General features: G+C 47.1%; 1 protein-coding gene across 1 annotated transcript in view; it reads right to left on the reverse strand.

Moving 5' to 3' along the window:
* Positions 1-310: 310 nt before the first annotated feature.
* Positions 311-20,248, reverse strand: part of Tmem50b (transmembrane protein 50B) — a 28,503-nt gene continuing 8,565 nt past the window's right edge. The window contains exons 2-7 of the mRNA XM_034515541.2: positions 14,227-14,365; positions 11,070-11,182; positions 8,292-8,359; positions 6,747-6,839; positions 4,609-4,666; positions 311-1,980 (exon numbers count right to left, since the gene is read on the reverse strand). Coding sequence (XP_034371432.1) covers positions 1,935-1,980; positions 4,609-4,666; positions 6,747-6,839; positions 8,292-8,359; positions 11,070-11,182; positions 14,227-14,325 — 477 coding nt within the window. The 5' untranslated portion in view covers positions 14,326-14,365 and the 3' untranslated portion in view covers positions 311-1,934. The remainder of the gene's footprint in view (positions 1,981-4,608; positions 4,667-6,746; positions 6,840-8,291; positions 8,360-11,069; positions 11,183-14,226; positions 14,366-20,248) is intronic.

Here is a 20,248-nt window from a genome sequence, read left to right on the forward strand (position 1 = left end):
CACATCTTACACACAGTAACACAGGTTATGTGTGGTAGCCCATGTCTTTAATCCCAGCACTTGGGAACCAGAGGCAGACAGATCTCTGTGAGTTCAAGGTCAACCTGGTCTACATTTCAAGTCTCAGGGTAGACAGAGCTACACAGTGAGACCCTGTCTAAAAAAAAAAAAAAAAAAAACTAAAAATATAACAGTGAGGATCTGAGAATGGCCTAGAGAAAGAACACTCTGACGATACGGTCCACACAGAGTGGGCTACAGAACGCTCTGACGATATGGTCCACATACAAAAGACTCACATTCCATAGTCTTGAGCTTGAGCAACAGTGAGACCTTTATTACAAGAACCATGTGCATTTTATATGATTAGCAAGAATTCTACTGTCTCATAATATCTATGAGAGGATACTAACTTCATCTCTCTTGTTTAATGAAACAAATAGAAAATCAACAGATTTGCTTACAATTAAAACAAAATTCATGAATAGAGAAGAAGCTACCGCCATTTTCAGTCGGTCGTCAGGGCTGCCCTTCATAGACCTCCCATCAGCATGCTGTGTAGCGTCCCCTCCTTGTTTATGAGTGCTTCTTGGACAGTGGAGGATGGACAGGGCCGGGTTGTATGGGTCACTCCCCCGAGCACACCTAACTGCAGCATGTGTGAGAGGGAGTATTTATTGCATTAGTTCTAATGGAAACGTGTGGTTAGATTTATAGTTCACTGGAAACAAGACAAAGCTGGCATTTTGAGGGACTGACAGGAAAGTAATGAGGCAAGATGCATCAGAATGAAGCACAGCGATCAGCAGCCGCTTCACACGCTGTGCTCAGTGGGGCCTCTCGGAGAGGCCAGCTAAGTAAGGCCTGCATCAGAAGGTGTGTTAATCCGTCCTTACTACTGGTTTACAGCAAAGGGTCTTATAAAATCCTCTGGGGTTAAAAGTGCAACACAGAGTCTTGGCCCAAGGGAAAGGCCCTCAGACATACATGGGGCAAGCGCAGCGATCAAACGCGGGAAGGAGCATCTGGCGTGAAGTGTGACCTTTCAGTACAGGATACGTCTACTGTGCAGCAGCTAGTCTCCCGGAGCCTGAGAGTGATGCAGGAGTCAGGAACAAAGAGAAAAGCATCTGACCTTTGAGAGGTCACAGCGCCCTTCGGGAAGAGGTCTTTAGCTAGTTATTCTACTTGTGCCAGTCTAAACTGTGCCTGCTGCAGGGTCCCCTGCTGTGTGTAACACGATGGTGACAAGCCATCCACTACAACCCAGGCATCAAAGCTGCTCGGTAAAACGGGAAGCACATGGCTCAGCTGCCTACTGTCTTTTTACAAAATGGACTTTATCTCTGTGTTATCCCTTCTCAAACAAAAGTCAAGTTAGAGGAGTTCTTTGTAAAGGGGTCTTTCAAACTAGTCCTTTGGGCATTTAAAAAAATCTTCATATAAAAAGTCCAGCTCTTTAATACATATGCACAAACATTTTTTCCTTAAAAAAAAAAAATCTCATTTCTAAGCCAAAATGAATTACACCTGGCAGAAATGCCTTTGTTAACGGCTCAGGACCTCTGGAGACATGGAGCTGTATAGTTTGCACATTTTCAAACATCAGAAATACCAAGACAGAGTATTTACCTCTAAACACCAAGACAATATAACCCTGGCTTGGGATCCATGCCAGTCTTCGTCTTGGGAATAAAAACCTGCCATTCAGTATCATGTACATGTAGTGATGTATTATGTACGTATTAACTTGTCTTGATCTTCTTGTCAAGACAGACATTTTGCAAAAGCAATTCAAAACTCAGGGCACAAAACTATGAAGAAATAAACCCCTGAGCACACAATGTGCTCCATTTGGCAATATGTAAATTATACTAGTGATAAAAGGAGCTAGGCACGGAACACAACAGAAGAAGGTGCGGTGTGCGGTGATCTCAGGCCCAGAGCTCCTCAGTTCTTCCAAATTTGTAGATCAGGGTGCTGGAAAGGAATGGACACAGCTGTGAGGTACAGGGACAAGCAGCACAGAGCGCACCTCCTACACGGCTCCAGCATCTGAAACCAAGTGCAAGCTCAGGGTCTGCTGAGGAACGGGCTCCTTCTGTAAAGCAGACACACACCGATGTCTGGGCCTCGGCAGCCACTGACGAGGAAAGCGTGGGGAAAGAGCTGCCTGTGTGGGTGGTGAGCGCAGGTCGCTCTACAGCTCGAAGAGCAGCTCTGTCTGTGCTGTAGTCACAGGCACATCCGAGCACAGACCAGATGTAATTCTCTGTTCTTTAGCAATTACTGTAGGCTGAGTCCTGGAATGCCCCAGGCCTCCGGCTAAGTGCTGGAATGCCCCAGGCCTCCGGCTAAGTGCTGGAATATGGCTGAATCTAAATGAACAGATATGCTCCTTGTAGAACAGAGTCTAAGAAGGGACATGACTGACGCTGTCAAAGTCCAACCACAGACTATGCTGTGAAGGAGTGGCGGGAGGTGTCCGTCCTAACAGATCAGAAGGAACTGATGCCCACCATCCCAGCACCTGGGAGGTAGAGGCAGGAGCATCAGGAGTTCAGGGCCATCCTCAGCTATAGGCCAGCCTAGGATCCATGAAACTTGAGTCCAAAAACACTATCAAAACGGAATACCAAAAGCTACAACCCCAACAAACTACACGGAAAGCTACAAATGGAAAAAATAACCCCAAACTGAAAAGTAAATAGAAAATAGTCAATAAATTAATACAGCCCAGGCCTTAGATACAAGTATCAAAAAGGCTATAAATAGTCACAGGTGCTAAGGAAAGACAGAAAACACCAAAGACCTGAGCTGAACTAGGGCAGAAAATCCAGTGTGTGGAGTGAGCGGTTCCCTGGACACTGAGGAAACTCAGCTCAGAGAGCCTCAGGACAGAACACTGGAACCATGCACACGGGATGGAGAGAAGAAAAGAAAAGCACAGGGGAAGGGAGCCACGGAGCCGTGGCAACTGTGACAAGCATATGTGAGAGCTGGGCACAGTGGCTCCTCTGTTCCCAGCTGCTTAGGCTGAGGCAGGAGGATCACAGGAAGGATCACTGGAGTTTAAGGCCACACTGAGAGACCCTGTATTATTGAGGGGTAGGGGTGGGGGATAGGAGAAAGAGGAGGGGAAGCAGAATGTAGGAAGGGGTGGAGAGCTACAGGGGAGGGGAAGAGAAAGGGAAGATGGAGCAGAAAAGGAGGAGAGGAAGAGGAGGGAAGAAGAGGGGAGGAGAAAGGGAGAAGAAGGGAAGAGGGGGAGGAGGAAGAAGAGAAGGGGGCAGGAGGAGGGGAGGGGGAAGGAAGCAGTGGTCATGGCCACCACTTAGGATTACTACAAATGTACTTAGAACCTAAGAAAGACAAAATGGACAGAAAAATAGTCAAAGAAATATTAGCTTAAAAACCTCAATTTCTGGAGGTTTTTTTCTCAGCGGTTAAGAGCACTGTTTGCTTCTCCAGAGGTCCTGAGTTCAATTCCCAGCAACCACATGGTGGCTCACAACTATCATTAATGGGATCTGATGCCCTCTTCTGGTATGTCTGAAGATAACAACTGTACTCATACACATAAAATAAATAATTTTTTTAAAAAACCCCTCAATTTATGAAATCTATAAATCCTTTTATTTTTTAGTGCAATAAAGCCCTAACACAAGAACCATGAAGAAACCTGCACACACAATGCCACACTGCTACGACGGTGGCCAGTAGCAAAGGTGGCCAGCGCTGGACTTCTCTGATTGGACAGAGAGATAACCCTGTACCTGCACAGTTCAGCCTCTCACACTGGCATTGACACATGTCACCTGGACACGTACAGGTTTCCAGGTGAGAAGGAAGCGCTAAGAAGTTTCTTCTAAGAAATACTTTTAGCACAATGTTACTGTTATGCTTACTTTAAGTGGTCTAGAAAACTCAAGTCTCAGCAGGTTCTGTGTACAATGTTTCCCCTTTCTTGTTTGGAGGCAGGTCTCACTGTGTAGCCTTGGCTGTCCTGGAACTAGCTATGTAGAGCAGGCTGGCCTCCAGCTCACAGATCACCTGTTCCCTTTTCTTTCATGTGAGTGTGCACGGTTTTGTGGCAGCCACACTCTGGACTGAAGCTCCTGCTCTGCATGTACTTGCTATGTCTCTCAGAAGCTCTGGGCTTGTCTCGCCTACAGACAGAAGAGCACCTGGTACTTATTTAAGTAGTAATGGCTGAAAGGGGATGAGAGACTGTCCAGATGAACGAGGTCTTGGCAAATAACAGAGCCCTGACTAAAAGGTTCCCATTAATGTTTCATGGCCATGACAGTCTCAGGATGCTGTTGACACTTCTGGAAATGTTTTAGGTGTAATGAGAAATGAGGTGCCTTGGAGATGGAAAGATGGTTCAGCAGTCAAGAGCACTTGTTGTTCTTGTAGATAACCCAACACCACATGGTGGCTCAACCCCCTGCAATTCCAGTTCCTGGGGAGCTGGCACACTCTTCAGGCCTCCTTGGGTACCATACCAGCATGCACACAGTACTATGTATACATGCACTACCTCATGCATATACATAAAATTTATCTTCTTAAAAATGTAAAAGAAAAGGAAATTAGACAACTTACCTAAAAAATATAAGAGCATTTTGAAAGAACACAGCTAGTCCAGGGTAAACATCAATATCTGCACACAAAGAGAAATGGATTAGAGGGGAGGGGAGGGAAGGGGAGGGGAGGGGAGGGGAGGGGAGGGGAGGGGACTAAAGGAGAGGAGAGGTGGAGGGGAGGGGAGCAGGAGTGGCAGAGGACAGGGACAGCACAGCCTACGCTGTTTACAGCAAGGCTCTGTATGTCAGAACACAGGACATTTACCTCTAGAATGTCTACAATGAAACAAATAATGTCATTCCCTAAAACAAAAGACTACGTTTGCTCTAAATAAATGCCAGTGAACCCTGCCTCGCCGTGCGCCCAGGCCACAAAGGTCTAGGCCTCCCGCCACAGTTCAGCCTCGCAGAGACTCAGCAGCAGGAACACGTCAGCCCAGGAAAGAGTAGAAACGAGACCAACAGTGGGCCGGGTCTAAAAGCAAACAGTGCCAGCACGGAAACAAGAATGGGGGTTGGCTACATTGTTGACTATTGAAATCTGCTGTCATGTGACATCACACAAACCCTGAGTGACAAAAAGGTCTTGCTCTCTTCCTGACTGAAGCAATCAGCTAAATATCCATAGGAAGATGGGAATTGTGTTCAACTGTAACTACTGGTGTAAAAACCACTGGCTATCATAAAGACACTGGTTTACACTTCAGTCTTTTGCGAGCATAAAAACTAAACAGCAGGTTGGCTGGAGAGCTCCAAGTCTGAGCCAAGTTCGTGGTGCTGAATCCTAATTCTGTTACTGACTAAATGCATATCCTTGAGCAGCTTACTAAATCTCAGGGTCTTAACTTTCTCATCTGTAAAATGGGCATTACATCAATGGCCACCCCACAGGAGTGGGAATTAAGTGGGTAACTTTGTCTAACAGCTGCAAGTGTACTTGGACTGTTCCCTGATACCAGATGCACACACCTTATCTAAAATGCTGGCGGCCAGAGTTCAGTTCTTAGATCTGGGAGACTTGCATATGCCCATATTAGGAGTGGGACCCAAGTGTGAACACGAGGCTCAGTTATGCTGCATATGTACCTTTACAAACAGTTTGAAAGTGATCTTATACAAGTTTTTAGTACACCTGTTTGACTACATCCCTCACATGAGATCAGGAGGTCAGGGGTTGACTTTAAGACTTGTGGTGTCAGATCAGAACTCAGAATACTTCCAATTTTGGAGCATTTTGGGTTTCAAATCAGAATAGAGATGTTCAATGTATAGGTACATGGTAGCTGCTATTATAAGTATTAACAGTTCAAGAAGCTCTATGATGAAATCTGAAACATGTCAGAAATGGCCCTGAAATGGGCGAAAGCTCACTTTCTAAGCAGTGAAGCGGGCAGCCCGGGCACCGCTGCTGAGACAACATGACACAGAGCTGAGAAGCCTCTTGCTGTGCGCTGGATTTTAAGATTGAGACACAGGACCTGAGCAGAGCCGTTACAAAGGTTCCCGACGCTGCATGGGAATGCTGTCAATGGTTTGTCTGTTTCTCAGGTGAAATGAGCAGACCCATCTCCTAGTGCTGTCCTTCTGAGTTCTTAGTCTGGAAACAAGCTAAAACCTACTTGATGTGTTACAGTGCCCTAGCGAGCTCTGGCCCAGCAACCCACGGCCAAATACACTTAATTCAAATCCACTCCTGCAATAAAGTCCTTTGACTACTTAGACTAATGCAATAAAGAGACACAATGAGCCATATGTCCATTTAGAGCTGTTTTCTGTACACTAGTAAAGAAAACTTGATTTCTCAGTATTCTGCATCTAAGAACTTTGCACCACCATGTACAAGGGAATGAATACCACAGACCTGTATCCACTTTCTCACTGGGCCCCCAGTGGGCCGGCCTCGAGTTTAAGGATTCAGCTGCCCAAGGGAAGGCACTCAGGACTCTGGAGATGGCCGGAGGGCCTGCAGTGGTTAGGGCCTGTGATTTTCTATGAGCCAATCCACTCACAAAGACAGGTTCTATGACAGTGTGTCTTTACCCAGAGGAAGAATTTAACCTATTTCAATGATCACATTAATAACAACTCCAAAGGGGCCAGACAGAAGAAGCCAAACATAAAGTCCACCTGTAACATAAAGGAGAAATGCGCACTTACTTTGAGTAACGTATGCACCAAAAAGAATCCACATGGAGGCGATAAGTGACCCGAACATCAGCATAAAACCAATGAAGAGCCAGACCCGAGCACCTGTGTGAACAGCGGCTTCTTTACAACCATGCGGCGCTAAGCAGGGCTCCGTGACGTCTTACAACCATGCAGCATTAGAAGTGGCTGACTTATTGTGAATCCTGCATATTTCTGCTACAACACTTAACTGCATGAAGACTTAAAATACACACACACATTTAAAGTGCACGTGTGTGTGCGTGTGCACACACACACAGACACACGAACACACACACACACACCAAACCAAAAAAGCTAAGAAGGGTTAGACAACATGGAAAGGAGGACAGTCAGCTCTTTACTGCTAGAGAAACTAATTCCTGAGCGAGTTAGGGAAATGACACTGACAACTGCCTCACTCAATCAGCTTATTAAACCATAACTGAAAGGGTCGGGTAGCTGGTGTGTCAGGTGGCCAGAGCCGCCCCTCGGACTCAGTGGCAGGCTTCTATAGAACACCCAAGGCACTACACGGCAGCTACTCTGGATAGTCAGACTGCTCTGCGGCCACAAGGAAACCAACCCGAACCATGCTCTTGACAGGTTCAGGGCATAGTGTCTCTTCTAGCCATGACCTTCTAGAACCTCGGTGGCAGTTATCTGGATGTTCGGGGAGAGCCAACACATTCTTAGAAAGTGGGAGTGATAGATAATCTTGACTGTCAGTTTGATGAGATTGAAAACCTCCCTGGAACAGCATCTAGGCATGTCTGTAAGGATGTTTCTAGACTCAGATAACTGTGATGGGCACCTCACCCTGAGTCAGGATGGTATTTGTTCTAAATAAGATAGAGAAATCGGGTTAGGAGATGCTGTTGGCAAAGTCTTTGCTGCACAAGCCTGAGGACCAAGTTCATATCTCCAATACCTACATATTTATAAAAAGCAGTGCATTACCTCACATCTGTGCCCAGCACTAGCTGGGAGGAGACGGGCAAACCCCTGTGTGCCCAGCACTGGCTGGGTAGAGACAAGCAAACCCCTGGGTGGAAACAAGCAAACCCCTGTGTGCCCAGCACTGACTGAGTGGAGACAAGCAAACCCCTGTGTGTCCAGCACTGGCTGAGTGGAGACAAGCAAGCCCCTGTGTGTCCAGCACTGGCTGGGTGGAGACGGGCAAATCCCTGGAGCCTATTGCCAGCCAAATTGATAAACTCCAGACCAACGAGAGACCCTGTCTTAAAAAATTAAAGTGTGTAGGTCTGGATATCAGCTGTTAAGAGCACTTGCTGCTCTTGCAGAGGACCCAGGTTCAGTTCCCAGCACCCATGTCAGCTCACAGCTGTCCATACCTCAGATCCAGAGGATCTAACATCTTCTCCTGGCATCCTTGGCACCAGGTATAGCACACAGTGCACTTGTATGCATACGTGTGAGCAGAACACTCATACACATAAAATAAACTAGAGACTTGCGAGGAGGCTCTGCCTTTCTGCGGACTTGAGTGTGCCTGCATCGCCGTCACGCTCTTACCAGTTCTTCCTAGGCAGCCGCTTTCATAGCTGTCCCCTCGCACCTGCGCATTGGATACAGCATTGATCCTACAGACACAAAATCAGCCAATGAGACTTCACGTCAGCACAAGACACACAGGCACTTGCATATCATTTGAAAGAGAAACAGACTGTTTCCTACGTAGAGCTAGTGAGTTAACAGAAATTCTAGTGCACAGAAATATTACTCCTTTTGTCTTCCACTAAAGCACACCCAGAAACGCAGCTGAGACTGAGACAGGCGCGAACCTTCTTCCCATCCTGCCCCCACCTCTTTTCTTTCTTTTGAGACAGGGTCCTACTATCCAGCACTGTTATACAGACCAAGCTGGCTTCCAGTCTGGAGACCTATCCACCTGCTCTGCCTCCCAAACTCTGGGACTAAAGGTGTGAGCCGCCACACCCAGCTTCTTGTTTCTCTACCTCTTTTATACATGTATATACAGACGAGTCTGTGTTGTTTATCCCATTTTAAAGTTTTCATTATAATAATTAAACAGGTGGGGCTGGCGATGGCTCAACGGTTAAGAGCTGTTTGCAAAAAAACCCAGATTCGCTTCCCAGAACCCACATGGTAGCTCACAACCATCTGTAACGCCAGTTCCAGAGGATCCAGCGCCCTCCTCTGGCCTCTACAGGTACTGCATACATTTGGAATACATACATGTAGGCAAAACACCTGTACACATTAAATAAAATAAAAATTATTCAAAAATTGTTAAAAATAATAAGTAGGCACTGGAGAATAGATTAGTGTCAAAGCACATTCTTAGTGTGCACAAGGCCACATGGGGTAAACTGAGAGAGAAATGGGAAATGGAGGAAGGGAGAGAGAGAAAGGGGGAAGGAGAGAGGGAGGGAGAGAAGGAGAGAGAGGAGCATGGTGTGCCAATAGAAGAGGGTGCTTACTTGTAGTCTGGATGGAGAGTAAGCAGTTTTATCTTTCATAACATAAACTTTCTGGTTTACATGGCAAACTCTAGTAGGGCAATGTAGAGACCCTATCTCAAAATAAAGAATCAATAAATAAACATATAAATAAAACAACACTGTTAGGCCAGGTGTGGCGGGACACACCTTTAATCCCAGCCCTTGAGGGCGGGATCTGAGTTCGAGGAAAGCTTGCTCTACACAGCAAGTTCCAGGACAACCAGAGCTGCAAGTAAGATATTGTCTTAAAAAAGGAAAAGTTGTTTTGTTTTTTTTAATTTTTGTGTAACTGTGATCATGTATGCATGTCTGCATGTTTGTGTATGTATGGATGTGTATTTGTGTCTTGGACATGTACCATTGAGTGTGGACATGTGTGTGAATATGAATGTACATATATGCGTGTGTGTGTGTGTGTGTGTGTGTGTGTGTGTGTGTGTGTGTGTGTGTACATGTACTCTTCTGTTCTCGGGGCAATCAGAAAAGAACTTTGTGGAGCTGGCTCTCTCCCTCCACCTTTAAGTAGGTTGTGAAGATCAAACTCAGAGCTCCAGGCTTGTGCATCAAGCCGCATCCCCTGCTGGGCCATCTTGCCCGCCTGAGATCCTTTCTTTTGCGTAACTAAGAATGAGTATAGAATTTAGTCACGTCTTTCCAGCAGCTGTAAGAGAATCATGCACCATTTCTCCTTGTATTTCAGAATTATATTTTTCAGTTCCAAAAGTAGACTTCCCCCATTCTTATTTATTTATTTACTTACTTAGTTAGTTAGTTAGTTAGTTAGTTAGTGTGGGAGAGTTGTTTTGTCCAAATATGTGTGCCTGGTGCCTGTGGAGGCCAGAAGGGGGCATCAGACAGTAGAGGGCATCAGATTCCCTCTAACTGGAGTTTCAGACAGTTACGAGCTGCTTCTTGAGTGCTTAGGAATTAATCCAGGGTCCCCTGTAAGAACAGCCAAAACCCTGAAGCAAGGAGCCATCTCTTCTGCCCCATGACACTTTTTCTTTCTTGGCAGCACTGACAAACAACAGCAAAAGTCAGCAGGCCTCAGGCCCCATGGAGCAGACCTGCTCTCCAGGTGCCCAGCCCCACTTTCCCTGGGACGCTGATGCTCTTTCCCTGGAGCTCTGACTGCTGGGCAGAGGGTGAGACTGTCACAGAGGAAGTCAGTCAGAGGCTCCATTTCTTTTTTTTTTTTTTTTTTTTTTTTTTTTTTGGTTTTTCAAGACAGGGTTTCTCTGTGTAGCCCTGGCTGTCCTGGAACTCACTCTGTAGACCAGGCTGGCCTCGAACTCAGAAATCCGCCTGCCTCTGCCTCCCAAGTGCTGGGATTAAAGGCGTGTGCCACCACTGCCCGGCGAGGCTCCATTTCTCTAATTACATCCCTTTACAGTTTGTCAGGTATTCCAGTGCACAAAAAATTGGAAACCTTTTGTGTCTTTTTACTTTTTTTTTTTTTTTAATTTTGCACATATAAAATTTATAAAAAAGACTTTTAATAAAAGGGAAATAAATTCATCATGTTAAAGAAGAATCTATCAATAAAGTTTAGAAGTTGTTTTAAAAAAATCAAATGTTGCCGGGCGGTGGTGGCGCATGCCTTTAATCCCAGCACTTGGGAGGCAGAGGCAGGTGGATTTCTGAGTTCGAGGCCAGCCTGGTCTACAGAGTGAGTTCCAGGACAGCCAGGGCTACACAGAGAAACCCTGTCTCGAAAAACTAAAAATAAATAAATAAATAAATAAAATAAAATAAATAAAAAATCAAATGTTAAAGAGGACTATTTTTCAAAAAGGCAATGTTGAATTGAGAATCCCATCACACTTACATGAAGAAGGCCAGCGTGGAGAACACGCCGCACGTGTGGAAAGCGTGGTTCAGCTGCTCAGGCTTAGGATACACCACCGCCGCGTCAATCATTATCCACCAGCCTGTGAAGAACTGCAGAGCCCAGGACGGCAGGATGAAACTCACAGTGTATGCTCCTCGAAGGCCTACCACCCCCTGGCTCCACCCCCACCCCACCCACCCCTGCGTAAGAGGCAAGGGCCTCTGCTCCTGTGCTTTGGATGCTAGACTATAGAAACTCGAATCTTGGTTTCCCTGTTCTGTATAACTCACGATGTGAGGCGTCCCATCAATCTGAGAAAGACTCAAAGAAGGTGAGTTTACTTGCGGCTGGCTCAGTTCTTCTCTCTGCCACGCCATCCTGACCTGAGCAGCAGCGTCCTTAATTACCACCCCCTCCCTGCCTCCCCTGCAGCCCTCTTCTCCTCAAGAGCCTCTCAAGAGCCCGCACACTTCCGCCCCACAGAGCATGCTCAGATGCTCACTACCAGTTGTCCAGTTCCCAAACTGTAAAGGCCTGCAATTGTTATAGCTTATGTAATTTAATAAAATACCCTGTAGCTGGCTGGACGGGGGTATATAAAACATAAGCTTTCCCTGTCCACCAAGCTGACCACACCTAAACAGACAGGTGCTAAAAAATTAAGGACAGGATGTAAGAATCCTTTCCTAAACTGGCAGAAATAAGAGAACTATATAATCTGAGTGTTTAGAGAGCTCAAAATTCATTTTAAATATATAAGAAAAGCCTCCAACCTCCTTTATTAAGAAAAATAACAGATAAACCTGGAAAATACTTAATAAAAAAGCAAAGTCACAGAGCAATCCCCTAGAGGGCTAGCCTGCCCAGGACACAGCTAATTGGCAGAGCGTGTACCTGCATGAGGCCCGTGCTCTAATCCCTGGCACTGTGTGAGCCAGGCAAGGTAGCACAAGGTCATTCTTGGCTACACACCGAGTTCAAAGCCAGCCCAGGATATATGAAATCCTGTGTGAAACAGAAAAGAAAGAGGAGCGGCCAGATGGCTCAGCGGGTAAATATGCCTCTGGGCCTGACGACCTGAGCTCCACCTCAGGGATGCACTGGTAGGAGAGACCCTGTCCCCAAAGTTATCCTCTGGTCTACATACAAGTGCCAAAGTGCACTCCCTCACACAGAAATAAACACGTGATGAAGAAGAGCTAACGCAAAGGAAAAGAAGAGACAGCATGACGGCTCCTGGCTACTGCCCCTGCAGGCAGGCTCACCTACAGTTCAAGGCCATGCCGGGCTTTGGACTGAGTCCTAGGTAAGACAGGGCTAGAGTGTGACTGTTTCATAGGAAAAAGGAAGGGAGAGAGGAAAAAGAGAAAGAAAGCCAGGCCAGATGCTGTATGCTTGTGATTTCACCATTTAGACAGCAGAGGCAGGAGGACCTCATATTCCAGACCAGTTGGCTGGGTGGTGGTGCACATCTTTAATTCCAGTGCTCAGGAGGCAGAGACAGGTGGATCTCTGTGAGTTTGAAGCCAGCCTGGTCTACAGAGTGAGTTCCAGGACACCCAGAGTGACACAGAGAAACCCTGTCTCGAAAAACCAAAAAAATAGAAAGTAACAAGAATTGAGACCAGCCTACACTGTATAACAAGACCACCTATGCTGTATGACAAGACCAGCTAGGCTGTATGACAAGACCTTTCCAATGCAAGGGCAGGGGGCTACATATTACGAAAATAGAAAAGATGAACCGTGTTTTTAAAATGCAGTGGAGGGAGGTACTGCAGGGGTCTTTCTGGAATGAGCGCTCCCACACCAATGGGAGGGAAGAGAGATGTCGTGGGTGAATGGAAGCCAGAACAACTCCAGAAAGGCCTCAGTCCCAGGTCCAGTCTCCATCCTCACTTTACACTGTAAAGCCACAAGGTGGCAGAGGTGAGCAAGCGAGGCTGTGGCAGCCAGTGGGTTGTTAGGGGCAACGACCTGGTTTTCAGCTGTTGCTCCAGGTCACTCTGTCCCAGGTAGCAAGTGAAGTCATGCTTGACAAACAGGCAGTACAAGCTAGCTTTAAGTAGATCACTGAATAAATCAATAAATCACTGTCTAGTAATTGGTCTTTTCTGCCTTAGAGGCAGGACAAAATGGCCACAGAATCTAAGACTGGTCAGGTCATGATTTACAAAACAACAATAGCAACAAACTGAAGTAAGTCGGGTGGGGTGGGCCCCATCTGTCATCCAGTGCTCAGAAGGCAGAGGCAACTCTGGGAGCTAAGCGGGTCCCTCAGCTACAGAAGACCTTGACCCAAAATACTTAAATGAAACAAAGAATCTATGAAGCTAGATGACCAATTTGCAAGTGAGAGGTGTTGGTACAGCTAGTTTCTTTTATAGACTTAGTATTTTCCATAATAAAAAACAAGTTGAGTAAATCAAACAGAAAGAAGGGTAAACAAGGCCACACTGTGGTTCACACCTGTAATCCTAGTCCGTAAGGCCAACCTAGGATACTGAGGATAGTGAGCTTGGGGCTAGCCTGAGCTACATAAGACCCTGTCTTAAAACAAAACAGAAAAGTTTTTTCCACAGACTTCTTTACTGTGTCTCCAGTGCTGTGGCTTCAGTTCTAACAAAGCCTGAGGTGTTACCACTGTCTACATAACCTTGTCTTCAGTGGGTCACAGTGCCTCTGAGTGACATCCAATTCTGAGGGAGGACCGTAAAGTACTTACAAACACTGTTTCACTAAACTGAAAAGGCGGTGACAAGTGCTGCAACTGAAGGAAAGATCCCAAATTTAAGTCATTCTCAAAATCCAGTAAACCCAGTGCGTGGGGCTGGGGTCGTAGCTCAACTGGTAAAGTGCCTGCTTTGACCATATTAACCCCCAGCACTGTCCAAAACCAAATGTAGCATCAAATACCTGTAACCCCGACATTTGAGAGGTAGAGACTTTAGGTCAGGAAGTTCAAGACCACCCTGGACTACATAATACTCTACTTCTCAAAACAAACTGACCCCCCCACCAGGCTACATAATAACATTTCCTATCCTCCACAGCAGTGAACAGTTCTGGAAGGCTGGTCACCATTTAAGGACGCTGCCATTAATTCGAAGATGAATGCAAAGTTGTAATATCACCAGTACACCTCTCTCCTTACCAATATCCCTGCAACCACGGAGGCCACAGTGTTCCTGCGCTCACTCCAGTCGATGCACTCACACTCGGGCCATCGGAAGTTATCCAGGAAGCCTGCCATCTTTACTCTGTACGCATGGAGTTCTCATTAACAGTGCTTCCTAGAAAGCAAAAGACAAAAAAAAAATAAATAAATAAATAAATAAAATAAAATAAAATCAGCCTAATCAAGTGCTTTCTAAAAACGATTCACTTTTATTTATGTGCATGGGGGTGGGGTTCCCACAGATGTTAGAACACATATGGAGCTGGAATTACAGTGGTCTGCCATCTGACATGGGTGCTGGGAACCAAACTTGGGTCCTTTGGAAGAACAGTACAATCCCTTGACCACTGAGCCACCTCCCCAGCCCCAGGAAATGCTTTTAATCCCAACACTTGAGAGGTAGAAGCAGACAGATCTCTGAGTTCCAAGCTAGCTTGGTCTACACTGCAAAGCGTAGACCAGCCAGGGCTCCATAGTGAGACCGTCCCAAAATAAAATAAAATAAATAAAATTAAAAGTAATAAAACATTTTATTCTTTTCTTGGAGTTTTAATCCTGAATTGACTTTAGTTATTATCTACTATAGTTAAGAAAAGCTACATTTCCAAAAGTGCCTATTGACAAGACATCCAGGGCGACATACTGAGACCCTGTCTCAAAAACAAAACAGAAAATGGCAAACCAAAACCTATTGGTATGTAGGACTGTGATTGGACACCAGGGGGCGCTGCGGCTTTTTAAACGGTCATTGAGTGCAGGTGGTAGGCAGGAGGTAGAGAACAGGCAAGGGAGGAGGGCTTGCTCTGCTCATCACACAGACACGGCTCTCTGCCTTTCACTCAGGAGAGCCTGGGATTTGAGTGGTCTAGTCAGGACTATACTATAGTTTCTCCCACCTCTGGAATGTGACAAAATAAAGATTGGTCAGCCAAAATGGAGGACTGCTCTGTAACGTCTAAGATTAGGTCTCAGTACGCAATGTGGCTTCTACCTGGTTCTGTGGACACTAATGCCTAAGTCCTGGGTGAGCATAGAAAATCTCTGAAGCTGCCATGCTGTGAGGACACCACAGCTGTAGCTGAGTTCCTGCCAACAGCCTCAAGGGCCAGATGTGTGAGTAAAGATGCAGGCAGATGTAACACAGCACTGGCGATGCTTTGAGCCTTCCCAGGTAAGGTGCCAGACAGATGGGCACAGAAACATCATCATGGCTGGGCCCTTGCCAAAGCCTTTACCCACAGAACCTATTAAGTAAAGGCACTTGAAACCGCTAGGTTTTAAGGTTAATCTATAGCAATGGCTTATGAAGGAGAGAAACAGTGGGAATGAAGAACTGGTAAGAATGTAGCACATTAGCCCACAGGGGTGCACGCACTAGCCCACGGGGGCACACGCAGTAGCCCACGGGGGCACACACGCAGTAGCCCACGGGGGCACATACGCAGTAGCCCACGGGGGCACACACGCAGTAGCCCACAGGGGCACACACAGTAGCCCACAGGGGCACACACAGTAGCCCACAGGGGCACACACAGTAGCCCACAGGGGCACACACAGTAGGCACACACACTAGCCCATGGGGGTACGTGTACTAGCTCACAAGGGCACAGGCCTTTGATCCCAGTGCTCAGGAGACAGACATAGCCAGATTGCTGAGTCAGCCTGGGGTCCATAGTAAGACCATCTCAAAACAACAACAAAAATAAATAGATGAATGGAAGAGAATGCTATGCTAAAATAAAAACAGTAAGCCTGTGCCCCAAGAGGACCATCATAACTTCTAAAAAGGACCAACAAAACAAAACAAAAACCCTTACTTTAAAACATTGCAGATAGGGGGACTATGGCCACCTTTTCAGTTTTGTGTTTAAACAAGACTTCAAGAAAAGAAAAATCTCTGTACCAACAAGATAGGAATAAAAGTTGTGAGTCTAAGACAACCCCCAGTCTGGCTCTACATGGCCTTGGGCAGGTAAAACACGCCCCAGACGACCCCAGACACCCAGAGGCCCCTGGCACCACCAAGAGGAGCAAGTAAGTGGTGGAGAGATGGAACAGGAGAAACAGAAGGATGTGTGCACAGTGAAGAGGGGCGAAGCTGGAGACTCAATGGAGTGAGGAACCACCTGATGTGGGTAAGCAGTGATGCCACCTAAGGCCATGGTGGTCCTGGCCCTTGCTGCCAGTGAGAGCACTGTCTCCATCTGTGGGCCTGCAGCAGCGGGAATCTGTTACCAACAAAGGCCAGGTGGAAATCCCTGGTCTGGACTGCCACCTGGAGCCATGCTGATATCTGAGAGCTGTGTAGAGCTGTCCTGACTACCCCTTGCCAGCTATAGCCCTCGTGAGAGCCAGCCCTGCACCTTGCCTGGGCAGCACAGTAGAGCTGACCCTGGTGACGAAGGGGAGGGTGAGCCAGCTGGCTCCACAGGAATGTGTGGGGTGGGGAGCTGGCTCAGTCTACTGTGTGGTGGTGTGGGTGAGGGAGAGACGCCTCCCTTCCCCATTCCCCTCACTACCTACAACAGGCAAGAGAGCTGGCCCTGCCCCCGACCAGCTGCAGCACTTGGGAGAGTGGACCCTGCACCTCGCCTGGGCCCTTTGGTGTGGGCACAGTGAGCTAGCCCTGATTTATGCCCCTTGCCAGCTTTGGCACTGGGTGAGCTCCTGGGGCAGTTCTAGAGAGCATAGCCTGGTAGCCTGGGTGTAGGAGACCGGGTGGGCTGATCACTTCACCTACTGCCCAGGCCCAGATCCAGGGCTTGAGTCGGCCCACTCCAACATCTACCCCATCTATGATATGCTGGAGCATGTGAAAGATATACTGGAGATATATATATGAATCCTATGAGGATCTAGTAATAAGACAGTAACAGAAGCCAGAGCCTTGAACCAGTCCAGTGACTCAGTGCAAGTAAATGAACATTTGCAAGTAAAGCATGTGGACCAAAGGGTGTGCTGTGGAGCACACTGTCACATGTCACAGCTTCCACAGGGAGATTTGTTTTCCTTTGGGGGTGAGGTTGCAAGGATGGGATGGAGAGTAAAAATGGATGGATGGGATTAGGGTACACTGTGTGAAATCTACAAAGAGCCAATAAAGAGGCAAAAACAAACGCTGAAGCTGGGTAGAAGTGGCGCAGGCCTTTAATCCTAGCGGTCAAGAGGCAAAGAAATGTGGATCTCTGAGTTCGAGGCTGGCCAGCCAACTGTAACCTTGAATTCCAGGGCAGCCAGAGTTACCGGGAAACCCTGTCTCAAAAACAAACCAATCCCCAAACACTGGATATGGCTTTTCCTCGGTAGCAAGAACCTGAAGGAGACTCAACCTTACGAGCAAGAAGACTCAGTGAACGGCACTCATCACACAGCCCCACCCCACGGGATTTACTAGTTTGAGATTCCAGGTCAGCTGGAAACTGGGGTTTCTTGGAAGAAAGAAAGAGTCTTGGGAAAGAGTAAGCCATGGGGGTCATCCATACACCTCAGTGTAAACTGCCTTTCAGAACCTTGACTAACTCCTGAACGTCTGCTATGGAGACCCCATGAACGCCGTCAGGGAAGACAGCTGCTGCAGAACAAACGGAGAAGCCTCTGGCTGCTGCTCACTGCACGGGAAACACCAAGTCAGAGGGGAGCAGTAAATCCCGCTGGGACTTCCAGGCACACCCTAACAAAGTACAAAACCTAGTCTCACAATACCAAGGTGACCAGCAGCCAATGTCTTGTACCTGGTACACAGAGGGCAATATTTGCACTTTGAGCAAGATATCCTGCAGATGTTATCAGATTGTTAGTGAAAGGTTCAATATTAACCAGAGAAAAGCCAGATAGCACCAAGGGCACTACAGTGTGAGACAAGACCTGAAGGATACATGAGGTGAACTTCATTTCCCACAAAAGCTCACCATCAAACGCATTTCCCATAATGCTGTTGGCTTAAGTCGTTCTAGAAGCAGAAACTGTGCAGTTATTTCCACACGCCTGGGCCAGGCATGGGGTAGGACAGAAGGACACAGAAAGGATGACATTAAGGAAAGAAGTGTAGCAAAGACAAAGGAAACTATCCAAACAAGGAAGAGTTCACTGGCACCACAGACAGCTGACAGGTAACGGAGGAGGGCAGCTGAAAGCTCAGTCCCAATACAGATTAGTATGAACTCACTAAAGATTCTGGGTTTCACCGGCTGTAAAGGAAGCCAACTGACAACCTCTCAGGAGAAAGGGCCCGGGACACCAGGGCCCTGGCAGAATGGCAAGCATGTGGATGGGAGCTGGCACTCTCACTGGGAGCTCAACTTCACCATCATCGACATGTACCACCTGGAACTCCAGCTCTGGAGGAGCGGGTCTGGCATTTTCTCTGTCCCCAGACATCGTGCACACACGTGGTTCACAAACGTATGCCCACAAGTACTCATATACATAGTAAAAATAAATAAACCTTTACAATGTTGAAAATGTTATTTTCCCTGTGTGTGTATGTGCCCGAGGGTATGTCTGCATGGTGCACATGCATGAAGAATCCTGCAGAGGTACCAAGGGACCATCGGATGCCCTGGAACTGGTATTTCAGGTAGGTGTGAGCCACTATGTGGGTGCTGGGAACTGAACCCAGATCTTCTGTAAAAGTAAGTGCTCTTAACCTCTAAGCCATCTTTCCTGGCCCCAAATAAACCTTAAAACAGAAACCCAGGTGAACAGCCAGCATTGCCCACAATTACAGCTTACAGATCCTTGCTCTAAGCAATGGGAAGCCATAAGAGGTTTGCAAGTGGCAGGGCTGGGTCTGTAACATAGAAGTAATTCTGGTAGTAGCTATATGGGGTGGGGGAGGAACGTAAAGCATCTGCATGATATTAAGCAGAAAGAGAATGAGACGAATACTGAGGTCGCATTGCACAACCCAAGGAAAAAACTGTATAACGTACGTGTTTACAATATCATCGACAAGTAAGAACACTGTCAGGCTTCCTGGTTGAACATCCAGTGAGAGACACTGGCCAAAACTGGGAGTGCTCACAGGGGAAAGGCACAGAGAGTTAGTGTGAATGTGACAATAATGTCAGGACATGCAGGGGAAACCCAGAAGACCGCTGAAGGCAGCCGGTTAGAGAGGAGTCTGTCAGGGGCCTAGTGGGGCCTCAAGTGGAGATGCAGCCACACCTTGGGAGAAACTGTGGTCACCTGACAGATCCTCTATTTCCTGTCTTCCCTAGGCTACTGCTGCCCAGAGCAGTGTGTTTTTACAATGGTATTAAATAGCACAACACCCGCCTGCCTTTAGAGCAGCCTTCTCAACCTGTGGGTGTCTACCCCTGTGGGGTCAAACAACCCTTTCACAGGGCTCACCTAGAAAACAGTTAGTTAGAAGTAACAGTGACTGTCCTTTTATGGTTGGGGGTCAGCACAACATGAGGGATATTAAAGGACTGACGCATAGATTGAGAACCATTAGACAGTTACAAATGCATGGGGTATGGGAGGACAAAGATCAGTACAACTTACTCATCGTTAGGGTGCTTCCCTGCTAGGGCAGAATCACCCAACACTTCAAAATTTTAATTACTGACTTGTTTGTTTGTTTCCTTTTATGCAACAGGGCCTCCTGTAGCCAGGCTAGCCTCACATTCACTGTGTAACAGAGGCTGGCCTTGGACGGGTGAGCCTCCTACCTCTGCCTCCCTAGCACAGCCTTGTCTGGACTCAGTGGGGAGGATGACCCTAGCCTCAGACTTGAAGTACCAGGGTGGGGGGATATAGGGTGGGGCACATGGTCAGAGGAGAAGCGGGAGGGAGAGGGGAAGGATTGTGAGAGACGGTGACCAGGGTGAGGGCAGTGAGCAGCCAGGGTGAGGGCAGTGAGCAGCCAGGGTGAGGGCAGTGAGCAGCCAGGGTGAGGGCAGTGAGCAGCATGTAAAGTGAATAAGTTAAAAAAATGTGGGGCTGGGGAGGGCACAATCAGTGAAGTCTCTGTCACAGAAGTGTGAATTCTTGC

Source organism: Arvicanthis niloticus, chromosome 12 (genome assembly GCF_011762505.2).
Source record: "Arvicanthis niloticus isolate mArvNil1 chromosome 12, mArvNil1.pat.X, whole genome shotgun sequence".
In the NCBI taxonomy this organism is placed as follows: domain Eukaryota; kingdom Metazoa; phylum Chordata; class Mammalia; order Rodentia; family Muridae; genus Arvicanthis; species Arvicanthis niloticus.